The 27,160-nt window shown below is 39.9% G+C and overlaps 1 protein-coding gene across 3 annotated transcripts in view; it reads right to left on the bottom strand.

The window, feature by feature from the left end:
- Window positions 1-21,864, bottom strand: part of plppr1 (phospholipid phosphatase related 1) — a 56,064-nt gene extending 34,200 nt beyond the window's left edge. For all 3 annotated transcript variants that reach the window (XM_034229316.1, XM_034229317.1, XM_034229315.1), the window contains exons 1-2: window positions 21,659-21,864; window positions 7,135-7,244 (exon numbers count right to left, since the gene is read on the bottom strand). In XM_034229316.1, coding sequence (XP_034085207.1) covers window positions 7,135-7,194 — 60 coding nt within the window. In that variant the 5' untranslated portion in view covers window positions 7,195-7,244; window positions 21,659-21,864. The remainder of the gene's footprint in view (window positions 1-7,134; window positions 7,245-21,658) is intronic.
- Between the last annotated feature and the right edge of the window lie 5,296 nt (window positions 21,865-27,160).

The following is a 27,160-nucleotide window of genomic DNA, read 5'->3' as shown; positions in this document are numbered from 1 at the left end:
GGGAGGAGAGAACAAGAATTTCCTGCTGCCACCATTTATAAATCAATTACTTACAGGACACTAACAAAGCAAAATCTCCATTTATATTTCTTCAAAACTTGAATCTACATGTTCCCAATTAAACTGGATCACATGACTGCCTGTGGTGTTAAAGGTGTTACATATTCCCTCAACTCTATGGAGATTTACAGTTTAGGATTTCGCGTACGTATGTGTTTTGCTCACAACTTTATATTCTTCTCTATCAGCCACCTCGCTTTCAGCCACAGGAATCAGCAGGGATCCAGTTTTAGAAAAAATAACTCACAAAACCAAGATCTATGCTAGCCGACAGCACATTTGGGAATATATGTAGGCTAAATACTGATCCAACTGTTTGCTAACACATTCCTCACATCCCTCATCAACTCTGTAGGTGGTCTTGTTTCACTTGGAGTATTCAGTATGTTACGCTGCCCCAAAGTTGCATTTAAGGGCTGCCAACGTTAACACAAACGTATACCTTAAGTTGCACAGGAGAGGGAGATATTGGACAAAATCACCTCTGAACAGATAGTGCTCGCAATACGATGGCAGCAGAGAGAATATTACCATACAAGCCTTTGCCCTACAGTATGAAGCACGCATTACTCAAAGGGTCATCACAGCGGCTCTCCTTGACAACTGCTTTGTAGATGCTTAAACCAGGCGGAAAGGATTGGCACCACTACATAAAATATAATACATCTCATAAGTTAAAAGAAAAGCAATGTAAGGTTTGAAAGAAAAAGTCAGTTGATACATTTTTTAAAAGACATTACAGTCATACTTCTGACTCTACTTTGTTGTACTATTTTAAATATGTTTTAGCATTTAAATGTAACCACAATGGCTAGTCCTTAGAAAAAGTAACATAGCTTTAACTTGATGTAAAGGGTCAGATATTAAACGTCAAACTAAAGTAAGAGTTACTGTACTCGATTCTTCTGAGATGTATAACCATATGCGATATTACTCTTTTATTTGTTTGCAATCTCTACACAGTCAATTTCATAATAATAGAACTTCAAAGATACTTCTAAAAAAAGCCCATCCCTCCCTTTCTCCAGTGCTCCCAATCTTTTCCCTTCTTTATCTCTTTACTTCCAAATCTTTTGACTGTCAGCCCCGACGCGCATCTCCTCCCTCAAACCCTGAAAACAACCAGACAAACGTTATATAAATCCAAAACCAGTCCTACTTTTTCACTTCACTGTCATGTTGCGTTAGTAGACCTCAAAGAAAAAGACTGACAGGAATGGGCATCATAGTCTGCCTCGCCCGGATTTAGACCGTGACGCTACACTTCTGTTGTCAAACTTGTCTTAACGTCACAAAGACAGCTACTTGTTTCTCTTTTTTCCAACATGAACAAAAGCTGGGATATAGTTTCAAAAAGTCAGCTGTTAAATGGCAATGGTAACAGTTATTATGTTGTTCCAAAGTGGGTCAAATGGATTCTCTCAGGCAGACAGCTGTTACTCTTCATCCCATGGGGCATACTGTTAGTCCACACACAGATTCATACCAGTCCAACATCGCTCTAGGGGTGCTGCTCTGTGTACGTCCCACAGGTGTTGCTCCCTGCCCTGAGAGATCACCTGTAAACAAGCCTGTGCTCAGGTCAAGGCACCAGGTTGTTGAAGCCTTCTTTCTGCGACCTGTTACTGACTTTCTGCCCTAGTCTTAAGATGATAATGGTTTTGCCCATCCATGGTTTTGCCTATGCCTTACCGCCTGTCAGATTTTTTGTTTTAAAGATGATTATTTAGGCCTAAGAGTGTTTTTTTTTTTTTAGTTTAAAGGGGAAGATATGAGTGGAGGACGTAGCATGAAATGTTTGGCGGGCGCAAGAGTTTAACCCGGTTACTTGGCAGCAGAAAATAAATATGGGGCATCAGATCTAACCACTGAGCTATCCGGCGTCCCACCTGTCTGATTTGTTAAAAAAAAAAAATTACATTTAAACTATTCCCCTGATAAAAGCCTCTTGTAAGTATCCCTCAGGTTAAAAATCATATTGCGTCATCGCAGCTAAGAGAGTGCGACATCAAGAACAATTGTTTTTTTTTGTTTGTTTTTTTAAATAATGACACCTCAGAACATTATTACATCACACCGGTACGAGAGATTGAGCTAGATGAAAGAAAGAAATCATCTGTGAAGGTTGACAGCGGGAAATTTCACAGATGATATTCAAGAGATTCATTTCACAAGGTTTCTGTTTTCAAGTCTAAGTGAGTCCTATAGATGAATGAAAGCCCAAGGCTCTTTGTATTACATAATCTCATCCAAAGGGAGGAACGGGATATATCTCTTCATTCTTGACTGCTCAGCTCCACAGCTTTGCCTTTAATTAATTTCTCATAATTTTTGCAACCTTTTACATCCTGTCCCCTTAATACTTTCGTCATTATACCCATTTTATCTTTCCTTATCCTCCCTTACGTCCCATCCTCATGTTTCACTCCATCCCAGTACTCTAATCCTATCCTTATTTATTTGTATCTTCACAGTAATGGCAAATGGCAGCAACAAATGGTAATCTTGGGGTTAAATTACATGACTAAATAAACAAACCCCCACAAATAAGCATCTTCTCTGTCACACCGCCTCTGGCCCTGGAGCTGCTCCAATCAGAACGCTTTGATGCGGTCATGTGACATTACTATCCCTCTGCCTCTGCTCTGTTCGTGACAGGCAGGGTGAGTAATATGAAGAGGGCAAACTAAATAAAGAGAGAAGAAGAAAAGAAAACAGAGTATAGATAGGGAGGAGGATAATGAAGGTGACACCGTGAGGAATAGGAAGAGATGAGGGGAGAGATTGAGGGAGAAAGGAGGGAGGGGAGAGAAATGAGGATGTGATGGAGACATCAAAGAAGGAGAGACGGAGAAAACGGGGGGCTGGGTGGGATGCCTTTGAGAGCGGGCTGTGAAGAACAGGGGAAGTAAGTGGAAAGGAGTCGTGAAAGTTAAAGAAAGCTCGCTACTCAATGGGCTATTGCATGCCTCTCTGAGGAGCTTTTTTACAAAGCGACTTACGTTCAGTACTGTGGACAATCCCCACAGGAGCAATTTGGGGTGAAGTGTCTTGCCCAGGGACACAACGACATGCAGACTGCAGTGGGACTTGAACTATCCACTGAGCCACAGCTGCCACAATATGAAGTAAAAAGGCAACAAAGTCCATGTAAGTAGACGTTATGGATGGATGGGTCCTAAAAAATTGGACTTTGACCAAATGTGAAGAAGAGTCAATGTTGTTGTTTTTTATTATGAAACATCCGTTATTAAGTAGTAAGTCCCGTAATGCAATGCAGGCCTTTTGATAGAGTCTCCAACCGAACCTCTGCATTGATAACTCTGACATTTTACTTGTTCTTTTTTCCATGCTCTTGAATGTCCCTTAAAGGAATGCTCCACTCATTAGATAATTAATCAAAACTTCAGTATTTAGTGAAACATTATGTTTAAACCATACCCTGAAGAAATCAGCGATATTCCCCGGTAAATAATGATTTTATAGCTCTTTTTTATCAAAACCTGTATATTCCGTCAGGCCGCTGCCATTTTGCCCATTTTCAGTAGTCACGTGATGGTCGTGACGTCATCCATGCGTTCACTTTGTAAACACACGAAAACATGGAGTATTTGAGTTCGGACTCGTCAGCCGAGGAAGAAGTTTTGAGCAATATGAAGAGATTGGATGGGGGAATTCAGCCATACAGGTTCGAGCCTACTTAGTACTACTTAGTAGATACAATGATTTTGATTACTAGATATGTATGCATGTAGTACCACCCTTGCTAGCGATTCCCTCTCTAGTTTAGCATACTCAGCCTCGTTGTCCCTGGCCCTAGAACCACGATTTTATGGGGCCGGAAAAACTGGGGGAAAATACCCAATAGCCGGTACTACGCTATATGGAAAGGCCACCAAAAACTGGCCTGGCCTGCACGATAAAGGACGTTTAAACGGGGCTACCCGCTGCAATGGAAATGCGCTATAACATACCTTATTCTTACTCCGAGCACTACTTCTGGTCCTCCGTCGCTTCACACTTGCAGAGGGCGATTTCTCAACTGGCCGAACTGGTGTCCTGGTCGGTGATGACACCAGAAAGACCGATGGTACTGCATCTCCATTAAGTAATGGTTGTTCAATAAATCCCATGTTATGTTTTATCATACTCTCAGAGTAGTCGTCCGGAAACTTGAAATGTTCGCTGCATACATGCGCCTGTGGATCTTTCGGTTCGGGCCGGCCACATTTCGCTAGCCACTGCCTCCGAACGTACTTCCTACGCTTACCTTTTGGCAACAGATGAAACCGAGCATTCCGTGGATTGTTCCTATCAGAATTGTGGCAATGTTTCGCGATACAATGAGGCATATTTGAAGAGAGTAACTACAGTAAATAACATGAACATCAACGTGTCCTCGAAACCAAACGCATGGTTCACGTCACGTCCGGTAAAATGGCGCCGCCCACAGTGTTGATGTTATTTCGGTAATTAATCAGTTTAAAATCACTGATAATGTCATCGGATTAAAAAAAAAAGAGAGAGACTGGCAGAGACTGGTCTGTTTTATCGGATGATAATTATTTAAAAATGAGTGTCATGAGCATACCATTCCTTTAAGAGACATAGAGGAAATTGAACAATCATTAAATTAAATTGCTCCTTGTGATAAGTGTCCCTTAAGCAACATATTTGAAGTGAACTTGTCTAGTTTACATCACATTTAACAACAATACAAATTTGGGGGGAAGAAAAGGCCAGAGAATTAAACTGTACTCTTTAGTTTTATTTAAGAGGAAGATATTTTCTAATTAGTTCAGGCCATGTGACACTGTCAACGTTTCCCTGCATGTTCTGCAGTGATACACACTGATGATATAAAGTCACAAAACAGCCATTCCTGGGATTTTTATTTTTCTCCTCAGACCCTGATGGAGTTTCATCAATAACATCTGCTCACTGATCTGCTTCTTTCTGGTCTAGCTGCCAGTGAGGATCAACTTTGAAGATGCACACATTGCTATGGCAACAGTGCAAGTCTCCCAAAATTGATTTTTAACACCAGACCTGATTAGCTGATGGTTTCATCATTAACAACGAGGACATTTCACAGTTTGACAGCTCATACCGCCTCAATGATAAGTTGTTAAAAAGCAATGCACTTCTAAGGAAAATATTTTTTTTTTAAATTATTATTATTGTAGAAAAATGTAGATAAATGTGGGGTTTACCATCCAGATGTTAAACTGCGGATGTTGCCGCCAACATAACAATCAGTTACACATTAACACCCCCTTTAGTTAAATCCATCCTAATTAAACAAATTACACAGCCATGATTAGCAGTGTCCAATCGAGCATTACATACTGAGCAACAGCCAAGACACTTGAAAGCAGTAAATGATCGGTGATGACTTTGAATGGAAAAAAACCTTTAAGCTGATTTTTCAGCAGAATATTGTTTGAAATGTGTCTATATTCATGTGTTCTATGTTACTGTCTCTCATATGCTTTAAAGGTCTGCTGCGTGGGAAGAACATTTACATTTTAATCGACACGAGTGGGATTTCTCATAAGGCAATCATAGCGTCTATGTCTGACTTATCCTGACGAACACAAATAAGAATAGGCCATGAAGTATTTTCTGTTAGTTTCTATTACCCTTTGCTAAGTGAATACAGGAGGGTTTAAGATGCCCGACGCTCAATTTAAGGCTCATATTTGTATTTTGTGCCTCGACTGTGACATGTTTACTTTAACACTCAAAAATGTATTTTCTCATACTGTCCCTTTTCACACTGTCTGAAACCAGAGCCCAGTCTGCTCTGATTGGTTAGCTGGCCGGCTCTGTTGTGATTGGTCAACCACTTAGAGATGTCCCGCTCTTTAGCATATCATAACATAATGATGTGACTATGTTACGGAAGTAAACAAAGGACTACAATTGAGGTGTGTGTGGGAGCTGAAACAATTTTCATGCATCAAAAGCACTAACACACTACAGGAAAGGGAAACCCACAAAAGGCATTAGAGGGCCCCTTTAAGTCCTTCTACAGTACGTTATCATGATCATAGCTTATCGAGATATTAAACTTGCAAACTGTCGAAAAAATTATTTCCCCACTCACATGCCTGTTTATCCTTGCTGTGAAAATTGTAATGGAAATAATCTCACAACTGGAAACAGATTCAGTGACACAGGGTTCCATTTAAATTATTGATGTGTCCGGCTAATCAATAACTGGGGGTGTCTTGAATAAACGTCCTCAGATGTGAAAAGAAGTGCAGAAAATGTATGTCATTCTTACAATAAGAGTACTGAGGCCAAAAAAAGGCAATATCTCACAAGCCTGCTCCAAAAGCAGCAAGGTAGAAAGATAACATGAATCAAAGGGGCAATGATGATAAAATGGTCACATTTCATTTATCTTAGAGGAGAAACCCAGGCACACATAGCAGCCAATTATATTAATTTAGAGTGTGAGAGACTCCTTTGGTGGAAGGCTGTCAGAAAATATGACACAAAAGATAAGTCCAGAAGAAGCCATGAGATAAAAGAAGAGGCGTAAACTCATGTTAGACTCTCAACGCAGGATATTTCATCTGAGAAGTGTGAGTGTGTGTGTGTGTGTGTGTGTGTGTGTGTGTGTGTGTGTGTGTGTGTGTGTGTGTGTGTGTGTGTGTGTGTGTGTGTGTGTGTGTGTGTGTGTGTGTGTGTGTGTGTGTGTGTGTGTGTGTGTGTGTGTGTGTGTGTGTGTGTGTGTGTGTGTGTGTGTGTGTGTGTGTGTGTGTGTGTGTGTGTGTGTGTGTGTGTGTGAGTGAAAGAGAGAATGTAATGCAAGGCTTCCCGAGACATCTCTCTGATTAAGGACTTTCAACTGACATGGTAATTAAATATGGAGGAGCAGAACAATTCCGATACGCACACATTCAGCTTTCCACTCATTTCAAGACTTCACGCTCTGGTTAGCTGCTATAATTTAGCAGAAGAAGGTCATTTGCGGATGGTTAAACTGTCACGCACACACAAACTTATCGTGTTCACCCCCTCCCGTCCTCCTTCCAAAACCAGTATGAAACATTCCCCGCTCACCTCTACAAAGATGAAACATGGGATGATGGAGTAGCTGCGCAGGGTGTTGTTGGACGCCATCTTGTCTCCTGTGGGGAGACTTCTCCTCTCAGGATTCACGGCAGCTCACTCTGTAAAGATGGGAACATCAAGTGTCATTATCTGATAATGATGAAATGCAGCGATGCCTTTTAAACTTAGGTGTAGGGTCCTCCAAATGGAGCATTGATGAGAACCAAATTTGGTATTGACCTATCACCATAAACTTAAAAGTTGGTTATTATCACAGAGTATCTAACTTTAAAGACTTGGTGACAGTTCATTGAACTTTCTAGCATCAGACCATATAGCTTTATTAAGAGAAACACTTGAAATCATTAGATTTGGAAACCTGACTTGAAAAATTCCCAATGATCCATCCATTCAGGTTTGATCCTGGTTCCCAGTGGCAGGAGGGACATGCACAATGGCTCAAATTATATTTTTCCTTGGCAAATTTTAGTAAAAAGATTCACTCTGTATGTTGTGTCTTAGGCCTGCCTTTGGGTCTCCCAGTTTGGCCTACAATTTAAAAAAAACATCATTGTCAAAAATGTATTCAAATATAAAAGAAAAATGGCCGTCATTAGTCCCAGGAGAACAAGGTGAGGTTTTCCAATTGTTTGATTTTTGATATGTTGTTGTCTTGAAACCTCACTGATTAAACTGGGCCTGAGAGTGTATTAGGCAAGTCAGTATCTGCTATAGTAATTATTGATTTATTGGTTTCAATTAACAAAGCTACGACCCCCACGCAGATATTTATCGGTCATAACTGAGGGGGCTTCAATAGCGCATAATTCCCCATTGAAGAGTAATGTAATGTTTAATTTGAACTCTCTTCCTACTGCGCAATTCTGACTTATGAAAGGCAGTGAGTGAAGAAACAGGAAGATTGCTGTAGAATCAGGAAGGATATGTTTCGGATTCTATATTTCAATCATTTTTTTCTTTTTACCAATTGTTTTACATAATACATATTACCTCTTACACCGGCTGCTCATTTTAACCAGTGGACAATACAACCAGGTTGAGTTGAATTTCAAGAGACCATATTTCTGCTTAAATACGGAAAAATATTGCCACCTTTTTTGCACTTTTTGCGAAGCATGGAGTCATTGGCCGTTTCTCAATCTCGAGGATACTGGCTTCCAAGCCAATATTTCAAGGATGCTACGTCATCGAGTGCCACCGAAGGACTGTTCCAATCTCCAGCATACTTGGAATTCCACCGAGGCCGCGTCCTTGGTTTGGGGGAAATTTCGAGGCTGCACATAGACTTCACGTCCTTAAAATCCCCACAATGCTTTGCGTACGGACCAATTTAAAAAACCCTTGCGGAGAATTGCTGAACCAACGCAGCACACATTTAAATGTAAGTATGTAGTGACGTAGAACATGTGTTGGTAAATATGTTACTTTGTTACATTTGTTTTTTATCACCAAAAATGTGTTCCGTGAAAGTAAAGCAAGTTCATAATTAGATAGACATCGTGAGGTATTTATTTTGGTACAGTTTATGTTGAAACCGTTAGAAAGAGTGGCACACTTGTTAGCCTGTTCCATTCTTCTTCGTTTTCCGAAGCCGTGGCTTGGAAGTATACTTGCTTCGTTTCTGAAGGAAGTGACTTGGAAGTACGCGACTACCAAGCCAGCATCCTCGCGATTGAGAAACGGCCACAATTTCTCATGTGGCTTCTTGGGATAAGGAGTCCTTATTAAGGACTCTCTTAATCTTAACGTGTTGTGCCTTGGAAGCCTTTACTTGTGAGTTTATCAACTTTTTCTCTGTTTAGAATTACTTTACATGTTAACTTGTGTTTGAAATAAATAGCGAGAACAACAAGTATTTCAGCAGAGTCTTGAAGGCGATACCAGTGTATACATTGAAATAATGTGGGTATTTCAATTTAAGATATACATATGCGTCCCTACTTACAGTACCACATACAAAGTATTTACTGATATATTTTTGTTGGGTTTTTTGTTTTCTTTATCATCTGTCTGGTGAGTAACTGGCAAACAACCAAGAAAGTCAAGAGAAGTCCAACTAGGAATCATCTCACAGTCAGCAATCGCTACATAATAATATTTGCAGAACAATATTTGCTACCAATAGATCAGTAATACTGTAGGATAAAATGATGGATTGCCTTAAAAATGATTACAACACATTTCTACAACTCAATGTACTGTCCAACCGTCACAAATAATATACACATTCTCAGAGGCTTAGATGAAAACATTGATACAGCTCATGAGAGAAGTATCCATCTTCTCCTTGACGTAAAGAAAACAAAAAATAATATTCATCATTATTTTTGTGGCTTAAAATACAATACAAAGGTTGCAGGTCTGGTGTAATAAATCCTCTTCGAAGGATTTCCCACTGGAAGGATGTGGCTATTTGATTGTGAGTGACTAACTCCAAAACCTGACATTTAATGCTGACGTTTAAACATCACCGAACCACACTCTATTGTGCGAATGAACTGTGAGAATCTTGAACTTCAAACACAAATACATTTTGCTTCTGAAGGCGCCACACGAAATTCCAGAAGGGAAAACAAGGGAAAAGTCTCATCCTGATTTGAAACGCTGTCAATTGACGCAGTCAGACAGTGATGTTGACATGTCTAATCATTCCCTAAGTGCCTGTCCCATCACATTTAACACTCCATACAGGCTAATCAACACAACATTAGATGGAAGAAATCTGACCCAAAGCCTTTTTCTAGCACTACACACAAAAAAGTCTGTACAAGAAACAGAAATTAGCACCGGCTACCCTGCCACGTGAGTGCATTAGTGACTTCAGGTGATTCAGAATTAATGTTTAATCTTATTTACATTCAGAAGATCAGTGCAATGTTCTACAAACTCAGTGACCTGTTCAAGGACACTTCAGCAGGGTGGAGAGTTTTAATGTTTTCCAGTTGATGGACTGTCTCTTACCCACATTCAAAGCCTTATATGCCATGTAAAATTAATTTTCTCTTAGTGAATCCATAAAACACTACTATGGGACATCCTTGTGATCCGTGTCAGTGCACATTAACAGTGTAATGGACCTTCTATGACGCAGGAACTTTTCTGTTTATGGCAGGTAGAGTGGCATCAACTACAGTTGCAAGAAAACCCTTTGGATTCTCCACACATAGCGTTGTGTTCCTTCCAAACAACTCAACTTTGGTTTCATCTGTCCACAGAATATTTTGCAAACATCCAGGTGCTCTTTTGCAAACTTCAAACGTGCAGCAATGTTTTTTCTGGACAGCAGTGGCTTCCTCCGTGGTGTCCTCCCATGAACTCCATTCTTGTTCAGTGTTTTACGTATCGTAGATTCGTCAACAGAGATGTTAGCATGTGCCAGAGATTTCTTTAAGTCTCTAGCTGACACTCTAGGATTCTTCTTCACCTCATTGAGCATTCTGCGCTGTGCTCTTGCAGTCATCTTTACAGGACGGCCACTCCTAGGGAGAGTAGCAACAGTGCTGAACTTTCTCCATTTATAGACAATGTGTCTTACCGTGGACTGATGAACATCAAGGCTTTTAGAGATACTTTTGTAACCCTTTCCAGCTTTATGCAAGTCAACAATTCTTAATCGTAGGTCTTCTGAGAGCTCTTTTGTGCGAGGCATGGTTCACATCTGGCAATGCTTCTTAAGAATAGCAAATTCAAAACTGGTGTGTATTTTGTATAGGGCAGGGCAGCTTTAACCAACACCTCCAATCTCGTCTCATTGATTGGACTCCAGGTTGGCTGACTCCTGACTCCAATTAGCTCTTGAAGAAGTCTTTAGCCTAGGGGTTCACATACTTTTTCCACCCTGCACTGTGAATGTTTACATGGTGTGTTCAATAAAAACATATAATTGTTTGTGTGGTATTAGTTTAAGCAGACTGTGTTTGTCTATTAATGTGACTTAGATGAAGATCAGAACACATTTTATGACCAACTTATGCAGAAATCCAGGTAATTCCAAAGGGTTCACATACTTTTTCTTGCAACTGTACATGATGGTTTGTAATGTGGTCCAATAGCCATATTTAAATGACGGTAATGATCAGATTTACACTGTGATACTTTCAGATATGTGCCCGTTTTTTAAATGTTCTCTACGACCAGCAACAGGAGTTGCTGGTCGTAGGACAGGAGTTGCAGATTCATCGTCTCTGCAGCTTGCTCCATTGAGCCATGCTTTTACCAAGCCAGTCAAATGGACACAGTTCATGTTCTGCAGCCAACTTTGTTTTCTCAGTGGGAAATGTGACTTTTTTTCGTAATCTACAGCCTTGTTTCCTACCAGTAATAAGCATAACATTATAACTGCAGAGAAAAACATGGAGTTGAGCTCAGTAGTTAGGTAAAAATTAGATAAACATGATATTGTCACGGTAGAGCGAAGGAAGCAGGACCCAAATGCAGATTAAACTGATAATACCTTTATTTCAAGGATAATGAAATAGAACTTGGACAGACAGAACACTCACCGGTGACCAAGTCATAACACAAGACGAACCGACAAAGACAGACGGAAAAACCAGAACTTAAATACACCCAGGACTAATCAAACAAACACGAGACAGGTGAGGAGGTAGGAGAAAACACAGAGGCACCAGGTGAACACAATCGGGTAATCAGGGAGGGAAAACAGACAGAAAGCAACAGGCAGGAAACGGGGGTGAACAATTTACAAAATAAAACAGGAAACCCAAAGACAAGACAAAACAACAACACAGACAGATCGTGACAGATATGGTACAACAAACATAATGAGCAGCACAGCCTATGAATCATCATTATTTTCACCATGATTCAACTGCTTTACTAGAATCCATTGCTGATCATAGGAACTGTCAAGGAAGCAATATGAATGAACAAATGTAAAAATAAGGTCAAAGTATATTTTCCGTTGATCATATAGATGACATTGGATGAAATAAAGGTGGAATGACGTGAAACCAAAAGGATTTTTCCATAATTAATTAGTTTTTTGTGAGCTCTCTGTAGTCACACTGAAGCGTCACACGACATGTTGTCAGACACAGCAGTTGTATCTATCACTGCGGGTCCATGTAGCATGGTTAGACATTCACCAAAATAGAGTTACGGGTCAGTGCATGCAGTATAACTTCCTGTTTACAATTGTCTTTACCTCCACTAGGCATGTAATGCTGCCTAATTGTGGTGTCAGAGGAATCACAACAAGTACTAAAACCACATAAAGACACCAAAGTTGGAAGAATAGCTACCCAACTTGGGACATTGGAACCCCCGATAAGCATGTGAACGCGTCGCACCATTGGCCATGGCCAAATCTGCGCTCTCCAAGTGCCACTCTACTGGAGTTTCATTGGTGATACAAGTAAAAACATAACACAGAGTATAGGACACCAAGTATATTTTTTAAGGGACAGATTGAACCAAACTACTAGTTGTTAAGTTACCAACCAAACAGGTCTATTACGACCCGTCTACACAGCGGCGTACGTTGACGCTTCACCATTCACTTTGAATGGGGTGACGTCACTTTTCGCCGAACTGCATTGTGGGAAGCGACGCGGAGCTTTGCTGGCGTGGCTCGCTGCAAAAGTTGAGCAATGTTCAACTTTTGAAGCCTCGGCTGAAGCGTCAGCCAATCGAATCATATGCCAGTACAAGCTCTAGCCAATCAAACCGCTGCTTGTGTGATTGGTTGTTGGTCGAGTTTCAGACACGCCCGCCAGCAAGCTTCAACGCACGCCGCTGTGTGGACGGGCCGTTATAGTTCAATGACAAATTATAGTAATTACGAAAATAGGATAGAAGGAGAACTTGTTACTGTATTTGCTTGAAATTATTGGCAAGTAGCATCCTGTTGATGTTCAAAGTGAATACAAGCCTTCAATCTTAAGAGACTTAAACTGTGCGGTCTAGGCTTTATGTTGCCTCCTCTGTGGGCAATGCTGCAGAGGGAACAAAACCAATTGCAATTTGACAGTTGGACTGTGAGCTTGATGATTTGACTAGGGGGCTCTGCGACAGATGATTCAAAACTGAAAAATGTAATGGGGCCGCACTCGATGTCAAAGAGTTTACACTGCATTGGCCCATTTCACACTCACAAGATCAGCCTCGCAGCTCTGAGTGGTCACAGCGCTGAACAATCGGATCTTGTCACAGTAACATAATTTCTCCCTTTTTCTCGCCTTGAGACATCTTCAAAAGATGCCTCCAAAGATCATAAACCAAGGAGCGTTTTTCTTCCAATTCCGAGAGCCGGTTAATTACAGTCGGATGAAAGGTGATCAGAACGTCTTTCTGCAGGCGAGTGTCCCATCAAAGAGCAGCCTGCAGGCCTTGTCAGGATTCATCAGTGTCTCCTTTCCACTCAGCCAGCCTGTGATGACTTTGTCTAGACGTGACCGCTCTCCTCTCAGAGGCGGCACGAGCTGACTGTGATATATTAAGGCCGCAAATATCGTCTGATTGAACATCTCCTGGCCGACTGTCTGAATGTGACTGAACTGTCAGGATGACAGAGTTGGTCATAGTGCTGGGGAGATATTACCTCCAGTTATTATGACTGACCGTTTGCCCTTCTCTCTTTCTGTACTGAGCGAAGGAGTATGAGTCTGACAAATGCCATAAGTTGGATATAAGAATCTTAAGGTGTCCACCTAGGATGGGCTCATGAAACTTGACAAAATACTAATCTATATATCAAATTGCAGCCCTCTTAAACCATGTGACCTTGCAGAAATGTTGGGAACGCAACATATCACCCAAGTGAGGAAACAAAAACCCATATTTCCAGACAACCTGGGGTAGGAATTATAAAACCTTTTTAAATTATGCAGGGCCACAACGCCAAACTTAAACAAGAACCATGGCTGAACGTGTAAACTGAATTTTTTTTCAAGCGTTTGAAATAGTTTCCGTGACTTTACTCTGAATAGAGAAGATACAATTCTCATCTGTTGAATAGCTACCACCTATGTCAATGTATGGATTTTGTAACCCTTGGCTTGCTGTTTCGAGTCTTAATGCTAAGCTAACTAACTGGCTGTATCCATATATCTTAAGTAAAAAGATGTAAGTGGTGACAAACTTCTCATTTAAACGTCTAACGTAAAGCAGTTCAATGACAAAGGTTTACCATATGATAACCCTTTCCGATTTCCATGTGTTGTCGAGAAAATCATAAATATGATGAACTTGTGAGATTGAGGGTATTTTCAGTGTGTTTTGGGGTTCTTTTTGGAAAGAAAATAAAACGCTTATTTTACTGGGTGCCAACTCAGCATGCAAGTCTGTCCAAACATACACCACACTCACTGTGCCTTTCAACTAGACAACAGTCAAAGTTGTTGGATGCTGAAAATGCTCGCACAAGAAGGATATTTGTTCAAATAAATTATACAATCTTCATAAACTATAAATCCACGTATTTCCACAAGACTTCCTTTATAAATTCCAACTGAAGAAAGGGTTTATAACTAACAAGGTGCATACCTCAGAATCTGATTTCTTCATGCTCTTTCCCTCAGATACAGAGCTGTCCCATGGCTGCTCTACCCTCGCCAACTGAGCATCTTTGTAGCTATAAATAGTCAGTTTTCATACTTCCCTTTTGGCTTTTCTACAAGTAGGAAATCTGTTTTTTTCTGTAGAAAGCAATAATGGGTTCTCACAAAGCATTTGTTGATAAATCAGTGCAACTTCAGACAATACACATTCAGTGCATTGGCGCTACAACAAAATGTTATTCCAAACTCCATGAGGCAGTGATGAATCACCCATCATGCACATACTGGAGTGTAAAATAACATTGTCTTTCCTCTCCCATCTCTCTTAAGAGCATCAGACCATACAGGGACTTTGAGTGATAGAACAAAAATAATTGGATAGCGAGATACTGAAAACACATGAAAAAGACAAAGAGCAGTTACTGTAGGAGAAAAAGTTATTTATGATATGTACAACTTGTTAAAGAAGATGGTTCATTTGAGGGGAGAAGAACTTTTGCTACCTCTACTGGGACATTATTTCATTCTGTTGTTTTCAGCAATTACAGTCAACGCCTTAAAATGTGTTAGCTACTGACAACCACAGTTCTTGACTCCTCCACATATCACACCTACCAGGAACACAGGGAAAGTTATAAATAGGGGAGTATATGAATTATAGGGCCCATGCAGGTTCTTACATTTTAAAACTAATGATGTTTATACTGTAGCTTATATTTATTTCTGACTCGGCAAACTAAATTCAAATTCTAAAATCAATATATTCAATATTGTCAGATTTAACAATCACATCTGATTAACTCATTGTATGGACACCGACACACAGATGGTACAGCCCAGGTTCAAGCCCTCCAATTGGTCGCGCATTCCAACTAACACAATGAATTGCCAGTGTTTGGGGGTGAGAAACTGGGGAGGGATTAAGTCCTTGTAGCAGAAAAAAAATCTCACAATCTGCTCGCATTTAAATTGTGCCTCACTGATGTGGCATTGGACAGCTTTTTTTAAAGTACTTAAACTGATGCAGATATTGTTATTTCCTGCTAAATCAGAAAAATTAAAATGTGCTGCATTGTGGTTAATGTAGGCACAAAAAAAAGAAAATAATATTTGCGATAAACTTCTTTGTTTCTGCTGCACTGATTTAAGGGAGATCAATGCTAAGTTGGTCATACAGTATGCACTTTTAAAGTTCTCAAAAGCCACTTTGTTTTGCACGATGGAAACGTTTTGTGTGAGTTTAATACATGTGTAGAGATTGTTTAGTCAGATAATATTGAACAAATTCAAACCACAATGAAGTTCAGCATCACTTGTTTGCTATTTTCTGTCTTCCTGACAAAAATCTCAGCTGGAAAATCCCCCCAACGCCAGGCAACGACATACAATAGAGGACACGAGAAAGTCAAACAAAGAGGCAAGTTAGACGAGATCAGAAACGATAGAATCTCACAGAAACAGATCAGGAATGTCCTTTTAGAAAAGAATCAAAACTTCTCAAACTAAGAAGGAATAAAAAACATTCCCCCAGAGACAGTACGTGAAAAGCAAGACATGAAGAAGCAGCAGAAACGAGCTGAGGAGATATTTTGCTTCTAAGCAGTGCAAGTACAGTCTCAAAAGTCTTCAAACACATTTCTGTTCTTCCACATATCACATAAGTGTTTGCCTCAGCTGCTGGCCCGAGTTTCACCCTTTTTTTTCCTTCCTGATTTAGCAAAGTGATATTTGTCTCCGAAGCTAATTTCGGCTTAACACTACTGCGTTGATAATTCTTAACTCAATGTCACACCCGTCTGCTCTCTTCTCTCACATTTGCAAAAAACTGTCAAGTATCGTTAACACCTACTACATTATCACTATTAGATATTCTGTGATTGTACACGTGCGGTGAAACCATAATGAATCACTTCTGTTCACTTTTGGTGAACCTCCACTTCAACCTACTTGTATTGGCTTATTATTGATTCTTGATACATAGGTTTAAGGCTGAATTATAATTTATAATACTCTATCTATTCTAGATTAAATTCTATATATTCACGTCTAAAATAAACGGCTCTCGTTAAACTCAGGCGGTGAAAAAAGCCTACAGGGATGATGTTGGTTGCTTTGCATCCCAACAAATGTCATTGGTAAACAACTGCAAACGCTTCAGGTACATTTGCATATGTATGAATGTAAATTCTTAAATTGAGTAAAATGCATTTCCACAAATCCCCCAAGGCTTCTGTTCGTGTATGTGTGTGTATTTACCCAGTGTGTTCACTGCTGAATGATGCTGTGAAGCTTTGTTTTTGTCAATTGTCAGGCTGCCCTTGTAACATCTCAAGATTTCAGTCTATTTTTAGGTCAAAAAAGCTCTTGATCTATGAGTGTTCGTCAATTATTTTAGCTAAATATTAATCAGAACCATCCCAGCCTCCTCCTCCTTATTATCCTCCTTTTAATTATGAACCTACAACTACATCTATGTTTGTACTAAAGCTTTTGTAAAGTTTTGAATAAAGGCATGTAGAAAATCTCTAAACCTCTTATCACTTGCTTAAAGAAGACACAAAAGCCTAATCGTTTTGCAGATTTCCCAGAAAATATAGGCATTAAACACCGAGCCAAACAATACTCCTACCCTTCTATGTACAGCACTACATAATGAATGCTGAATCATCTATTTGGTTCTGTCTTATTGGATGATGACAGTCTAGAAAATGTTGTACTGATATTCTTACTTTGGTAAATAATCTGTATAGTTTGTCCAACATTGGTAGTCAGTGTTCATCGGCCCCAAACAAGTCAGGAAGGTCATAATTTGCTCTGTCATATCTATTTAATGGTACTGTGAAACAATCTATTTCAAATTCTACCCACAAACAGACCACATTTAAACACCTTCTATAACATATTATAGCTTGAACGTATCACAATGCAACTCTACTTCTACTTGTGGCATCTGCAGCATTAAGTACCGTCAGGTTTTCAAAATATCAGTTCTTGTGACATGCCTACCAACTGTGTTTGGGGAATCTGTCTGACCATGTGTTTGTGTCACAACTTGGACCCTTGCTGATCTCAGAAATCAGTATGTCCTTCCTGATATTTCTCTACAGCCTCACTCTGTCTATTTATATCTCTACTCACACAACCACAGGGGGACCACAATTGTTAAGCTCAAGTTCAAACACTCACACAGAAGCTTTGCCTCACTTCATAATGAATGTGCTTTTTATCTAGTCGTCTTTTCATTAACGTTGTATACAATCTTTGATACAACACAAATATAATTGTGGTCCAAGACTTGCTTTATGTTCAGTCAAAGAAGACAAATGACTTCCCTCTGCTTGTCAGTATGATAGATGCTGAGGAGGTCCAGCAGGAGATTTGATGTTCAATTCAAATTCAATTCAATCATTTGTGAATTATTATTGCTGCAACGTCTGCCAATGTTGACGGTCGAAAATTCATTGAAAGGCACTAAAAACTACTAATCATATTACTCTTCACCAAGTAACCAAATAAGTAAAATTACCAATCTCAAATTACTTTTTAATACCATGTATGAACAACAAACAAAACCAGGGCTCTCAGCCAGCAACAACATTTGGCTGTAAGTATTTCTCCATTAGCTCCCATTCAAACTAATTACATACACAAGCCTGGGCTGAGAAGCTCGCACTGCATTCTGGCAAGCTACAAATACTGAGTTTATTTGTGAACTGGCGCCAACAACATTCCACTTTCCCCTCAAATGAATCAAGCATCCTTGTTAATATAGATGTTTAGCCACATTAGCTACTGCTGTATTATATTTCTGCTGGCAAACCCAAGCAAAAATATTCATGAGATCACACCGTATCACCTGTATGTATCAGCCTCCTTCTAGATAAAGCCAGGGCCCCTCGGTCTCCGGAGGCAGGCCTTATCTCACCTTAGGGCTAAGCATTCCCCAGAGACACCCTAGCGACAGATATATGGCCCAATCAGGAAACCCCCAATGCTCTAATAACACTGCCCCCACATCTCGTGGTAATCAAATACCTGCTATCTATGGAGCGTGGAAAGGGTTGTATGTGTGTATGTGTGTGTGCATGTGATCAATAACCAGTCTCTGATGTGGGAGTGGAGGAGGAGTTAGATATCAGACGTGAGATCAGAGGTCAGGGCTTAATGCAGACTCACATCTATATGGCTGCCTCATGGTTTTTTAAGAACATAAAGCATCTGCTGGTGTCTCCCTGTCATTATTGTGATTTGTTACACATTACAGAACAGCCTTTTGCCTCGTGCTAAGGACAATATTCCATCTTTGCATGCTCAAAGAAACAGATGTGTAAACAGCTAGAATAGATGTGTGTATGTTTGGATTTGTCACATGTGATGTGTGAAGAGGTGATCATACACTACAGCTGCATTTCATTTTGATAAATGTCATGGGATGCTCTACTACAGTATGTCACAAGCAATCATCTCAGTGTCCTCTACTTGGAGATTTGAGATGATAAGACAAGCATGTTTTGCAGAGGTATTTTTCCTGCTGGACTTGCGGGACTAAAAGTGGAAGCATAAAGAATGCAAATACAATGGAAATATCATAGTGTTTATTGACCACTTTAGTGAAATATTATTATAAAAGATATTTGTATAGTTGCTGATTTATATTGACAGTTTCAAACCCTTTCGAATGACAGTACAAAATACATTTCTTTACTGTGTATAATGCCAATACACTGTGATACAGAACAGTACTGTAGCTGAATAAAATATAGCGGTAGTTCAAAATAAACATGGACATTATCCTAAAACAGTATTGTGGTGTTTACAAACCCAGTATTGCCAATAGGTTACAAACTGAGGTCCATTCTGAGAGCAACCACGCCAACATCAATCAAATATTGATTGATGTTCTCCCAGGACATAAATCAAGCAATAAATCATAATTTACATCAATCATAAGGACAAATGGGACAAAGTAGCTGCAATAACATGTAAACCAGTTCACATGACGACTGTGGTATCCACAAAATGTGTTTTACCACAACTTCAGACAACTAAAGATCCAATAAACCGTCTTTAGACTTTGCACAGACTAACAAAATGATTTTACTGAAGTCAAACGAGTATTAACACACAATAATCAAATGTCAATAATAGAAAAACTAAATCAAAATCAGCTGCTGACATTGCAACATCATAATAATAACACTTGGATCACTGATTAAAAAATTAAATCTAGGAACAAAAACCATCATGAATTGAATGAGTGTTGATGTTACAAAGTGAGACCTCACATCTGAATTATTGGTGCTGCTCATGATGTCACAGACTAACATCACCACAGTGTATCATTGCCAGCCATGATGATGTCACTGTGCACTGTGACCTCAGCCTGTTTTGCTGTATGATTGGCCAAAAGTGACATAACCTTTTAAGATAGACACACACACACACACACACACACACACACACACACACACACACACACACACACACAGCCTACAGCAAAACAAAGTATTCTGTATGAGTAATATACACATGCACTCCTTTGTGCCTTCACTTTCACGCAGGATTCATTTGCATACTCAACGCCACACACACACACACACACTATATGAATGCACAGTTGTGCCACTATGTAGATGGCATGGTGGGTGCATGCCAAGTGGTTTCTTGCAATCAGGCAGGCCCTCCTGACAGCCAAGAAAAAGTCTCACCTGATACCCAGCCACCTGCCATCTGTCTGCTGAATAATACTATTTACCTGCTAGACTGCAGGGACAAGTATGAATACACCTGTCAGATATAAACACACACAACAGAATGCTCAAATTCACAGGTACAAATAGCTGGTGGAAATATACTGTAGTGCCTCTGGGTGGGTGATACTATCTTACTTGCAGTGCTCAGCCAAGGGGCACTAGGAGGATTTAATACTGCATAAAGTGAATATTATTCAGTAAAAAGAGAAAAAGTGAATACAAATGAGAAGATATTTTAAAACAATTTTTACGAGCAACACGATTTATGCTATACAGAGTCCAGAAAACGTTTGGTCACTGGTTTGCTGAATAATTTGGCTCATCTGTAATGCATGACAACTGTAAATCTGCAAATAATTGTGTTGCTATTCATCCAAGATGTAATCTGTACTGTTTAAACACATTCACAAACTGTATGCACAACTTACACTGAATTATCCCTGATGCATTTTGTCCTTGTGTGCATAATGCAGAGTATTGAGGTGAGAGAAGACCAAGATCATCACAAAGAAGCCTTTCGTTTGCATCAGATATAGGATTGTATTCATATTGTGCTGGTATAAGAGCAATAATAGAATATAAGGTGCCACTTTGTCTTACTCCAGCTCAGGCCAATCCTGCAGATCCACATACATATGCATGTTTCTGAATCTGATAGAATAAGACATCAATCCACAAAGGCATTTTAACAAGCATAGGATTTCAGTCTGTCAGTGATCTGAAAAGCAACCACTGCACCGTGCCATGTCTAAGGGGGGCTGGTTGGGAGGAAGAGCCTCCCTGGCTGAGATGTTGGGGGGCGGGGAGATGGGTCCGAATTTTTCACGCTGGTCATGAAGATACATTTTCCTCTGCAACGAAGGCGAAACATTTGCACGAATGTTTGTCTTAGTGCAATAAAACGGGAGATTCACAGCACTGGAACACGCAATTTGGGCTAAATGCATATTTGTAGGGGCGTAAATAAGCCCTGGAGGGCGGTCACTGTTGCTGGTAGAGACAGGTGTCTGTGCAAAATACCGATATCGATTCTTTACAATCATTAAAACACTATTCTACACCCATTTCCTTCTGATGGTGCGTTCACTAACCCGTTTTGAGAGTGAGCTCTGATTCGTTTTATCTTACGAGACCCCCGCGTTGTGACTTGATTAAGGTCCGAACTTGCCTCAGCAACAGACAATAGCGTTTCCTCGTATTTCTCCCCCCACAGCATCTGCAGACACCACGCACACTTACCGCGGTGGGTCGAAGCAATATTCCAAAGAAAAGGCGAATCCATTGAAGAAAATAAGGAGGAGAATAGAGGCGAAAGGAAGCTGCGAGCACTCCCACTACTACTACTACTCCATCGGCTCAGCAAAGCCGCCGCTCTCAGTTTGTGATGGGGATCACGCAGCGTGTGAGCGCGTGAGGAGGATGGATGCTGTGGCTTGTCGAAAGGGGGGCGGGGACAAGACTCGTAGTCAGACTCGTAGTCGGGTCCAGTGGAGCGTGCTTAATTCTGTGTAGAGACCTTGTGTTACAAGCAAATCGGCTGTCTAGTTCGCATATTCCCAGGCAGCCTGCCCTATAGACCTCCTGGTCCTATAGGAACTCTCCTCTCCTTATCCCGCAGAGGATTCTTTGTGTCCTTCTCAATCCTGCTTCATATTCATGGGGCTTCAGCGGTTAAACAGGCGGAATGGTTCGCTGTCGAACTAGATGTAATGTAGATATGTGATTCTCAAGATTCATAATGGTGCAATTTACTATGGTTTCAATATAAATTGAATATATGTCAAATATTGTGATGATATTCCATAATAATGTCTCTTTGTTGGACAAATATGAAGCTCTTATCGAATAGTATTACACTTTATTTATCCAGCACCTTGGTTTAATGAAACATTTCAGGACTGCGATGAAATAGGACTACACAATTACAGCAATACAAGTTCAAATTGAAAAAAACGAATCACTACCAGAAGGGCACAGCTCAGACGTCAAGGTCAATTCGGTCCAACATGTAATAGGTTCTGTATTACAACCTTCCACCAGATTCTGGCTTGTAGTTTTCCCGTAGGCTAATCCTGTTGTCAAACAAACTAAACATATATCTCAAACTCCTAGTCAATGAAATGCTTGAATGGGATTAAAAACTAGATTCTGATAGTTATAAATATTTCACAGGTTGATTGACTGATATTTAAAGATATTTGGATAATGGAGTTCCTTCAACAGCCATTTGTTGGCAACAAAACAACTTCTATTACAAATAATGTTGGTGTCTAAAAGCCAATATCACCTAATTAATGGAGCTTTTCAAATCAAGCCACATCACAAACCAGATAACAGAATACGATGAATGTTGATCATTTTACTGAGGATTTATCGTGAATAACAGGGTAATTCCAAGTGGAAATAACCAACTGCCATCTCCGTCTCGCCCCTTTACACCATTGCGTTGTTACTCTAACTTATTACGTAAGATCTTGTCCCAAAGTCTACATTTGCAGTCAAACCTCTGTGACCTGGCCAGTCTTAGCTTAGCACTGTGAATGCACTGCTGCTAGAACTGGGACAGACACGGTGAAGGGAAACCAGGGAGCCCATCTCTCCTACAAGAAATTATTAAAGAAACACTAGTGTGTTCAGTGATCTAGATTCAGGGAGCACGCTACATTACACTCTGTACTCAGGCTCCCCCACTTCCAATCCTCTACTTTTTCAACCCAGTTCTTTCACTCCTCCCCTTGTCTCTCATCTGTGGCCTTCAGTCACGTTAATCAAACTGAGCAGAAAAACTGATGTTACTGTAAAATCAAGAAAAAGAGCGGTCAGCACAAGTTAAATTTAATAGCATTGAAAAAGTCTAAAGATGTGGTGGTGGATACATTTGGTAAATGTGGGGTGTTGTACTAGATCCTATCAGGGCAGTAGTAGCCTTGGGAAGGCTTTCCAGTAGTTCTTCAGTAATGCCGCTGACAAACAGATAAACAAACCAAATACCAAACCAAACCATAACCTTTTGGCAGAGGCAATAAATGCCAATGTTCTCTTTAACAAGGCAATCTACCTAATTGCTCAGGACATCTTTTTATTTGCTGACAGCAGAAGAGACCATGGATGTTTGGTCAATGCTAAGATGTTTGTGTTCAACTGTGTGGATGTGAAGAAGGGTGATGTAAGCCAAGAGAAAGCATTGAAAAAACGGTAAGGTCAAATTGTGATAATTGGACTAAGAAGTAGTCTACTTGAAAAGACCCAAGTTTGAACACCAACTACCAAACCAGACTCTGTGTCCCTTCTCATAGTTCCTGGTTCGCAATAACTTGGATTATATGAAATAATAATGGTCCGTTACTTTTCGAAGGTGTAGCTACAAATTGTGTATGGAATGGCGGTGATCTTTTTCCTTATTAATCTTTAAAATTATTTAAAAAAGGGAAAATAAACTGCAGTTAAAAGACTTGTGGATTAAGACATTTATGTTCAAGATTCTGCACCACAGTTTGTTGAGTTTAAAAGAACACCACAAGGACTCATCCAGCTGGTGCAGTCTTTAGATGAAAAGGGAACAAGAGAGAGGTCAGTTGAGAGTCTTTCAAACAAACACTTGAGCCACAAGTACACAAACAGCTCTGCAATGTTGGCATTCAGAAGGGCATTTCAGCGGATCTTCGCTCTCCGAGACATTGAATTGGACAGGGTAGATTCCTGCACTTAAAAATTGTATAAAGTTGTTCTTTGTTACATGATAACGGCAGGGCAATAATGTGATGACGGCTCACTTCTTTCCAACCGTTTAAACATGAGATGAATGTATGGTACTACCTACATTTAAATCCAAATGTATCCTTAAATATTCTTTCCCTTTCAAACACTTGCATAACAAGTCCAAGGTTTAACCTGAACAGTGTATGCAGGAGTCTTTTGATTGTGTTGTACATCTGAAGTATTTTCTACACACCCACACACACCCAGAGGAATATCAGCTTTCCCTACATCACAGTGACTTGTCATCTCATATACTGTATGCATGCTATTCTCTTCATCTGCCAAGGAGGCTTCACACAGACTAAACAACATAGTGCAGTGTTTCACCAATCTGATAATAGATATGCAATAAAGCATGTCGGTGAAAGGGTCACACAATAATACGATTATGTATTATTCTGTATTATTGACACATAGTGATATACCAAAATCAATTAACACCAGGAAATGAAATATTTATTAGGCTGATCTAAAGTTTGGTGACCAAGCTTTCCTCCCTGGAAAGTAACAACATGGAAAAGAGTTAAATATTGCAATGGACATAAGAACATAAAGGCATGTGGGCCGAAACTAGAAGTGATTGCTGAGAGAAAGACGCGTAATTAATTATAGGCAAAAAACGACTTGGTAAACGTTTGGGAAAAACACGAGTCAAATAAGTACATTTGCAACATATATGTATGTTTTTTACGCGGGTAATGCACTGTCTGACTGGGTAATGTACTAGGTCTCAAAGTGGAAGAAAGTCATTAATGTTATTTAGATGATTTAACACAATCAACAATTTCCTGAAAAAAGTCCTGTGTTTGAACTACATTACCAGAGTCACCTTATTTGCTCTTGTCATAATTACTTTACCCACTAAAAGTTGTCGCCTAACAATTAACGTACATTTGGGTCGTAACAAGCTACAGTAGCATACACAAAGCTGTTTTTTTTTTAACACTTACCTTGACGCCTTTATAAAAGTCTTATTTTGCCTACCCATATTTAACATTACCTGAACATTTTCTCAGGTAATTTTAACCCAGATAAAATGTGATGTTACTGATGTTACTTTTGTAAAAATGTTCACACATTATCATATTCATAGAAGTATGTAGTCCTCTTTACACTATCAACACCCACCATGTGTATTCTGTAATTCAAAGTCTCCGTGCTCCTCTCACAACATTTTGTAAAGCTGATAGTCACACTCCAGATCCTCCTCTTCAGCAGTTTGCCAACTGCCATGCCTTCTCTCTATGATACTCAGTTAAGTGTCTCAGTGGGTTTCAAAAGACTCTTCCTTACCCTTTCCCCTCACTCTACTCCATCTGAATGAGTAGCTGAATTTCTATTTATTGATGGAGCTTCAGAGTCACGCTCAGACTGCTGGGTGTGTGTGTCTGTGTTTTGTTTTTGTGTGTGTCTACGACCCCATTATTCAAGAAGCTTATTGATTGGAGGGTGTTTGGTTTCTCGGCGGCTCCTAAGCGGTGGACTGGTTTCCATGGTAACCTCACAGGCTGGCCACGAAGCACCGGCCTTGGCTGTGATCAATGTTGAGAGACTTGCATACAATCATTTACACACACACAAAAATACACACATACAGTACACACCGCCTAAAGACCAGACAATGAGAGGTTTTATATGTCCTCTTGTTTCCAGTGCACCCAGAGATTCCCTTTTTATCTTGAAACCAATATACGAAATGTATATTTAGTAAGATTTTGAGTGGCCTCACTCAATTTCACTTAACTATAAAGGCTTAACTTGACAGAACATACTGTAGACAACGAAGCTTGCTATTCAGAAAATAAATCCCCTCAGAACAGATAAATAAAACAGGCACGTGGAAATTAATACTGTAATGGTCATGCAATCAAGGTGACTACTTGGGACCATTGCAAAATAATTGGATGGTCAACAAATGCGCAAAACAAATTTGTGAATCTCAAGGAACTAAAAATGTAAAATAACTTGTGCGCTCTCTTGTATAAAAAGGGATACGGCACTTCTGAATAATCTATAATTCCTGTTTAGACTGGTCTGATACAAGTTAGCTTGCTAGCTTGGGGTAAGGCTGTTAACTTCGTCCAAAAGAGGAAAAAGGGGCCTTCTCCTATCTCCAAAGTGGTCTGATAATGTGTTGCCTCCTCTTAGCTAGCTTGCTAATTGTAGCCACGGGTTAGCTTGTTAAGCTAAGTTAGGGTTAGGCATTTTCGGTTAAGGGCAATATAGGTTGTGCTTTTGCCAACATTTTGCTAATTGCACTGTCTGATCCAATCATCCAACACTGGATGTGTTGGATGATTGGAATTTCAAACACTGGGACTATGCTTACGACTGATGGTCATTAAATACCTCCAAATAAAGAGTTAGCATGTGTGAACTACTGCCAAATACAGCAATATATCCCCAAGTGGAAATTCAATCGAACAAATTCATGTAGGCCTTTATGCATTTGTATGTACATTGCTCAACTGATATTTGAAAAGGAAAGTTTACACACAGGCACAAATATATTAAAAAAAAGACACGTCCACACAGCCTGTATTGTGTGGGAGTCATGCTGATCGGCTGCTATAAATAACTTGGCTCAGGGGGTTGTCGTGGCAACCAACAAACTGATGCCAGGGTGGGTAGCGCTCAGCTCCTTGAAGAGAAAAGCACATTGAATGAGAGGACAAGAAGTGACAAAGGAAAGATGTAAAGGAGAAAAGAGAAGGATAGGGAGGTCAGAAAGGATAAACCATCCCTGGAGATATTCAGAAAATAGTCTAAGCACAAGAGAGATAGAAGAGAGAGGATACAGAAGAAGGTGAGGGATGAGAGGGAAAAGACAGATAGAGGGAGGAGAGAGGTGTTGGAGTAGATAGAGAATTAAAAACAAAGAGGGGTGATGAAATTACAAGGAGTGAAAAGAGGAGACTATAGAGAAGAGAGAGGAATGGGGCAAGAAAGAGGATTGGAAGAACATCAAGGGCAAATAAGAAC

This window comes from Gymnodraco acuticeps, unplaced genomic scaffold, assembly GCF_902827175.1.
Source record: "Gymnodraco acuticeps unplaced genomic scaffold, fGymAcu1.1, whole genome shotgun sequence".
Taxonomy (NCBI): Eukaryota; Metazoa; Chordata; class Actinopteri; order Perciformes; family Bathydraconidae; genus Gymnodraco; species Gymnodraco acuticeps.
This window is presented reverse-complemented; position numbering and strand designations above follow the sequence as displayed.